The 6,459-nt window shown below is 36.2% G+C and overlaps 2 protein-coding genes across 6 annotated transcripts in view; both read left to right on the top strand.

Annotated features, from left to right (window-relative positions):
- The first annotated feature begins 609 nt into the window (after positions 1–609).
- On the top strand, positions 610–4,431 carry LOC115996106. The gene is made up of 4 exons (XM_031235248.1): positions 610–735; positions 1,047–2,130; positions 2,239–3,866; positions 4,366–4,431. Exons 1-4 carry the CDS (start codon positions 610–612, stop codon positions 4,429–4,431), a joined length of 2,904 nt encoding a protein of 967 aa, XP_031091108.1.
- LOC115996496 (CMP-sialic acid transporter 4-like) overlaps positions 4,171–6,459 on the top strand; it is a 10,667-nt gene continuing 8,378 nt past the window's right edge. Inside the window, exons 1-3 of one of the 5 annotated variants that reach the window (XM_031235752.1) lie at positions 4,171–4,632; positions 5,170–5,286; positions 6,256–6,312. In XM_031235752.1, the coding sequence (XP_031091612.1) occupies positions 4,450–4,632; positions 5,170–5,286; positions 6,256–6,312 (357 nt within the window). In that variant the 5' untranslated portion in view covers positions 4,171–4,449. Of the gene's footprint in view, positions 4,633–5,169; positions 5,287–6,067; positions 6,419–6,459 lie in introns of those variants that run through there. The other 4 variants (XM_031235754.1, XM_031235756.1, XM_031235753.1 and 1 more) reach the window with 4 other exon arrangements.

Here is a 6,459-nt window from a genome sequence, read left to right as displayed (position 1 = left end):
CACAACAATCCACGAACTGAGGTAAAAATGAGACTACTAGGGAAGAGGAGCAAGGATGCTAGGACCTATAATTTACCTACAGTATCTGAGGTGGCTGCATTGATAGTTGGTGACCTAGATCTAGAGATGGTTTTTTCACGATATTTTGGTGGAGTCAAAATCAGGGAAACTCAAAAGAATCAGTGAACTCAACCCTGCTTACTTACCTATGCAATATCCAATTTTGTTTCCATATGGAGAGGATGGGTATAGGGATGACATCCAATTTGCAGCTAATCGTAGTCAACTACTTGGATCAAGGCAACGTTTAACACCAAGGGAGCATTTTGCTTTTCGGTTACATGAAAGGAGAAGTGAACTTTCTACATTCTTGCATTCAAAGAGGTTGTTTCAACAATTCTTGGTCGATGCTTATACAATGATTGAATCTGGTAGACTTATGTTTATAAGAAACAATCAGAAGGCATTGCGTTGTGAAGTTTACAAAGGGTTGTCAGATGCATTATTTAGGGGAGAGATATAGACCCTTCAACCCAAGGGAAGAGAATTATCTTACCATCAAGCTTTACAGGAGGTGCAAGATATATGATACAAAACTACCAAGATGCCATGGCTATATGTCGTTGGATAGGCTATCCAAAGTTATTCATTACATTTACATGTAACCCAAAGTGGCATGAAATCCAACGGTATATTGAGGTTAGAGGTTTGCAGACAGAAGATAGACCCGATATTGTTAGTCGCGTCTTCAAAATGAAATTGGATAGTTTGGTTAAAGAATTAAAATCAGGAGAACTCTTTGGTCCCGTCAAAGCATGTAAGTCACAAATTCATTGTGTACTTATCATTGTATAATGCTATTGTTCATTTTTTTGGTATTAATTTAATTTCTTATTTTTTTTTATTGAACAGTAATATACACAATTGAATTTCAAAAAAGGGGACTACCACACGCACATATCCTGTTGTTTCTTGGATCCAACAGGCTTGAATCATCTCTTTCTTCCATTGATCAATTCATTTCAGCGGAAATTCCTGATATATAGATTGATAAAGACTACTATAAAGCTGTGGAAGAATTTATGGTGCATGGTCCTTGCGGTGTTGCTAGATCTAACTCACCTTGCATGGTCAATGGACGATGTACCAAATACTTCCCCAAAAGGTTTGTTGATTCATCAAGTTTTGATGCAGATGGATACCCTATATATAGAAGGCGTGATGATGGAAGAACAATAACAAAGAATGGTATTCAAATGGACAATAGGTATGTGGTGCCGCATAACGGATATTTGTTGTTGAGGTACAAGGCACATTTGAATGTTGAATGGTGCAACCAGTCCAGATCTATCAAGTACTTATTCAAGTATATCAACAAAGGCAATGATCGAGTCACTGCAGAATTCTATAGAAGTTCCACAGAAGTTAATGGTGTTGAGGTTGTTGATGAGATAAACATGTACTATGATTGTAGGTATGTTTCAGCTTCAGAGGCTACTTGGCGGTTACTTAGCTATGACATACAATGCAGAACTCCAACTGTGGAGCGACTTAGTTTCCACTTGCCAGATAGCCAAACAGTATACTTTGAAGACGATGAAGATGTGGAAACCATTTTGAATCGACAAACCTTGGGTCAAAGCATGTTTACTGAATGGTTTGAAGCTAACAAGAAATACTCTGAAGTGAGATTGCTAAGTTATATTGAAATGCCGAATAAATTTGTTTGGAAAAAAAATGTGCGCCAATGGCAGCCAAGGCAAGGTGGTTTTTCAATTGGTCGTATTTTTTACGTACCACCGGGTACTGGGGAGCTTTATTATCTTCATTGCCTATTGAACATAGTTCGAGGACCTCAAAGTTTTCAAGACATCAAAACATACAATGGAAAAGAGTACAACACTTTTAAGGATGCATGTTATGCCCATGGGTTACTAGATGATGATCTTGAGTACATTGATGCAATTAAGGAAGCTAGCCAATGGTCTACTGCACATTCACTAAGAAAGTTGTTTGTCACACTTTTAATGGCAAACACAATGGGGAGGCCTGAATATGTTTGGAACGAGGTTTGGACGTATATGGCAGAAGATGCTCAATACAATCGACGAAAAGTATTAAATGATCAAGGTATTCATTTGTCCATACTTTCTTAATATCAAATGATGTATATTATCTTCATTACATTGTAATTTAACCTTTCTTTTAACTAACAAATTTGAATTTTAAATTCGTCAGATTTGTTTCTAAATGATCAAGAAAAAAAAGATTTTGCACTGCTACAATTGGAAAAACTCTTATTACTTTACAATAAGAGTTTGAAAGATTTTCCAGACATGCCTTTAGTCTCAGAAGAATTGTCTGTTAGGACTGACAATAGGTTGATCTTGGAAGAGTTATCATACGATCGTGATTTGCTTGCTAAAGAAAGTCAGTTACTTCATTCCCAACTTACAGATGAGCAAAGGTCAATTTATGATGTTGTTATTTCTAATGTTTATTCTAACAAGGGTGGATTGTACTTTGTTTACGGGTATGGTGGTACTGGCAAAACATTTCTTTGGAGGGCATTATCAGCTTATATTAGAGCTAAAGGTCAAATAGTTATCAATGTGGCATCCAGTGGTATAGCATCTTTGCTTTTGCCGGGAGGACGGACATCACACTCTAGATTTGCAATACCTATTTCTATCAATGAAGAGTCTACTTGCAATATTCATCAAGGTAGTCAGTTGGCAGATCTCATTGTTGCAGCGAAGTTGATAATTTGGGATGAAGCACCAATGATGCACAAGCACTGTTTTGAGGCTTTGGATCGAACAATGCGAGATATATTGAGATTTGTTAATCAAGACAGTGGTCATAGGACATTTGCAGGTAAAACAGTGGTATTCGGAGGTGACTTTAGGCAAATTTTACCTGTGGTGCCAAAAGGATCAAGACAAGACATTGTTTCTTCAGCTATCAATTCATCATACCTTTGGAAGCATTGCAAAGTTATGCGCCTAACAAAGAATTTGAGGTTAAATAGTATGCAACCTGGTTTGGATCAACAACGAATGGAAGAATTTGCTAACTGGCTTGCTTCAATAGGTGATGGTACTATTGGCGAAGATAATGATGGTTACGCTGAGGTTGATATCCCGTCTCAAATGTTGTTGAAATCTAATGGTGATCCTATTGCAATTATTGTTAACAGTACTTTCCCTCAGTTCAATGATGGTATAAGTGATGGTAGTTGCTTTCATAGCAGTGCTATTTTAGCACCAACATTACAAGTTGTCAATGAAGTAAATGAATATATGTCTGACTTGACTATAGGGGAAGGGAAGACATATTACAGTTCTGACACAGCTTGCAAAACTGATGGTTCTTCTACTGTACTTGCAGATGTCCATACACCGGAATTCTTAAACACTATTAGAGCTTCAGGCCTGCCAAATCATGCTTTAACATTAAAGGTTGGTTCACCTGTAATGTTAATGAGGAATATTGATCACAGTCTAGGACTATGCAATGGTACTAGGTTGGTTGTTACAAGATTAGCTGAACATGTTGTTGAAGGAAGTATACTTGCAGGACCCAATGCTGGCACTAGGGTTTTGATTGCTAGAATGACTATAACGCCACCTGACACAAGATTGCCTTTCAAGTTCAATAGGAGACAATTTCCTCTCATGTTGTCATATGCAATGACTATCAACAAAAGTCAAGGTCAAACTTTGTCCAATGTTGGTTTGATCCTTAGGAAACCAGTTTTTGTCCATGGACAACTATATGTTGCTGCATCAAGAATAAGTCAACCAAATGGCCTCAAGATTAAAATTTGTGATGATTCAAAAAGTACTCTTAACAGTACAACTAATGTAGTTTACAAAGAAGTTTTTAACAATTTGTAATTTGTTAATTAATTAGTACTCCGTAAATTGTTTCTCAATACGTTGTAATTTCTAAATTCATTAATCTTAACATTTTTTTCCTGTCCAAAGTTTTTATCATTTTTTTGACTTTTTTACAACAACGCTTCATTCTTATTAATATTAATATTAGTCCATACATCGCACGGGTCAATAGCTAGTTTTTAACTAGATTTGCCAAACATAATCTATAATAAGATATAGATAATATGGATATAGATATAAATTATTCCCTCAGCGTGGTGTCGGGCGAACGACGCTGAGACCTCAACTACAATACTGTACCTTGCGTTTCCGCCATCAAAGCCTGCTGCCATCCCATCCCATTTGCACTTGAAACCGTTTCCCACTTCTGTGAATTTCATACCAACGCCGCCCGGCCTGGCAAGAAGAAGACTCTTGTTACACCTCTATCTCGCTCAATTCAATTCTCTGAATTCCGTGTCAGATCGGAAGGAGGGGCACGGTCAATTCCATCTGCTCGTCTGCATTTTCTTCCTTCAACTGGGATTGATTCCTGCAGCTGAGGAGTATGAATGTTAAAGGCGTTGGAGGCGTGGTGGAGTGCAGTGTTTGCCACTCCAAATTGGGGGTGTCGCCCAATACGAGGGCGGTGTCCAAGGCGTATGATCGGCACCGGAGCGTTGTCTCCTTGAAAACCCGCGCCTTTAACATTTTGTTGGTCGTCGGTGATTGCATCTTGGTGGGCTTGCAGGTATACCAATGAATTTTAGCTGCCACTCCTTTTTTTTGGATATATTTAATTGAGGTTCTCTCTTGCATGGTAATGCGCACCTAACTATTCTAATCAATCAGGGTAAATTCCTAGGGCGTAATTATGTTTAGCAGTTCGCATAATCAGATCTGGCCTAGTTTTCCTATCTTTTGAAATGGTGCTTTTATTTTGAACTTGATCTTGTTTGGCTAACTTTAAGTTTTAATCTGGATTCTGGCAAACTCTTAATTTTGCAAAACTTGGGGTATGATGCAAACTGAACTATTTTTGCTAAAACACGATCAATCTTGATAGGGATTGTACTAAAATATTTAGAAATACCAGGATCAGAGTTATTACTAGTACCACTAGAACAAAAAAGCCACAACCAGATTAACATATTCGACCAAAATTGATCTGTGACATCAAGATAAAGATTTATTCTTATAACTGTTAGGAGCTATATCAATGCTGGTTAAATAAATTATGCATGTCTATATGCTTTAGTCTTTTAATTGTTTGTTTTCTTTGTTGCAGCCTATACTGGTATATATGTCAAAAGTGGATGGAAAATTTATGTTTAGTCCGGTTAGTGTTAATTTTTTGACTGAGATCACAAAAGTTGTCTTTGCTGTGGTGATGCTCTGTCTCCAGGTACTTTTTGATTCTTTGATTACTTAATTAAATGAGAAGAGCTATATTCTCTCATCAATTCCAGAAGGAATAAGGGTCAAATAGGCCATTTAACTACACAACAAACTGCAATTAGGCCATCAAACTAAAAAAAAAACACTACAATTAGGTCCCCGAACAATGCAAAATAATGCAATTCGACCTAAAATGACCTGTTGACCTAGTAACATACTAACATGGCAGTTACCGAATTTTAAAATATTTTTAAAATTTTATTTTAATAAATATAAATTAAATAATTGTTTAAATTTAAAAATAAAAAAAAATTTAATTTTTTTTTAAACACTCTTTCTCACCCGTGGGTCGCCTTCTCCCTCGGAGAAGGCGAGTGTTTTAATTGTTTAATTTTTAAATAATTACTCGTATTTATTTTTTTTTCTAAAAAAAAAATTATTAATTAAAATAAATAAAAAAAATATTTTAAAATTTGGTAACTGCCACGTCAGCATGTTACTAGGTCAACAAGTCATTTTAGGTTGAATTGCATTATTTTGCATTGTTCGGGGACCTAATTGTAGTATTTTTGGGTTCGATAGCCCAATTGCAATTTGCTCTGTAGTTGGATGGCCTATTTGACCCTTATTCCATTCTAGAACTAACTACTTAATTTTGGCTAATATGTTAATGAAGTTCTGTTGGGGCCTGAGAAATTTAATTCACCATGGGATGACATAGGGCTTATCCCTTCGCCCTTATTTCCAGAAGGCTTCATTGCATTTCAATGTGATGTTTACTGTTGTAGAAGTATGCAGGTCTAGTCTTTCTTTAGGGGATAGACCTAAAAGTTGTTAAGCAGTGGTAATATTTAAGTTGTTCTTGCCTAGTTTGCTCCTGAGTTCTGAGGTTTGATTCTGCCTATACAGGAGCTGATATAGTATTCAGCTATTCATGTTTTTTCTTTAAATTTTTTTTTTTTTACATCATTTTCAGGCTCGGCAACAGAAAGCTGGTGAAAAGCCTCTTTTATCAGTTTCAACATTCTTCCAGGTCAGGGTTGGTAATATTGAAATTTCTTTGGTATTTTATGAGAAAAGAAGATTTTACTAATGAAGCTAGAGTGGAAGGAGTTACACCAGTAATCTCATTTTCATATGTACGTCACTAAATTCTTGCTTTTTTTTTTTTTTTTTTTTT

This window comes from Ipomoea triloba, chromosome 11 (genome assembly GCF_003576645.1).
Source record: "Ipomoea triloba cultivar NCNSP0323 chromosome 11, ASM357664v1".
Taxonomy (NCBI): domain Eukaryota; kingdom Viridiplantae; phylum Streptophyta; class Magnoliopsida; order Solanales; family Convolvulaceae; genus Ipomoea; species Ipomoea triloba.
Note: the sequence above shows the minus strand (reverse complement) of the source record. Positions and strands in the feature narration are given on the sequence as shown.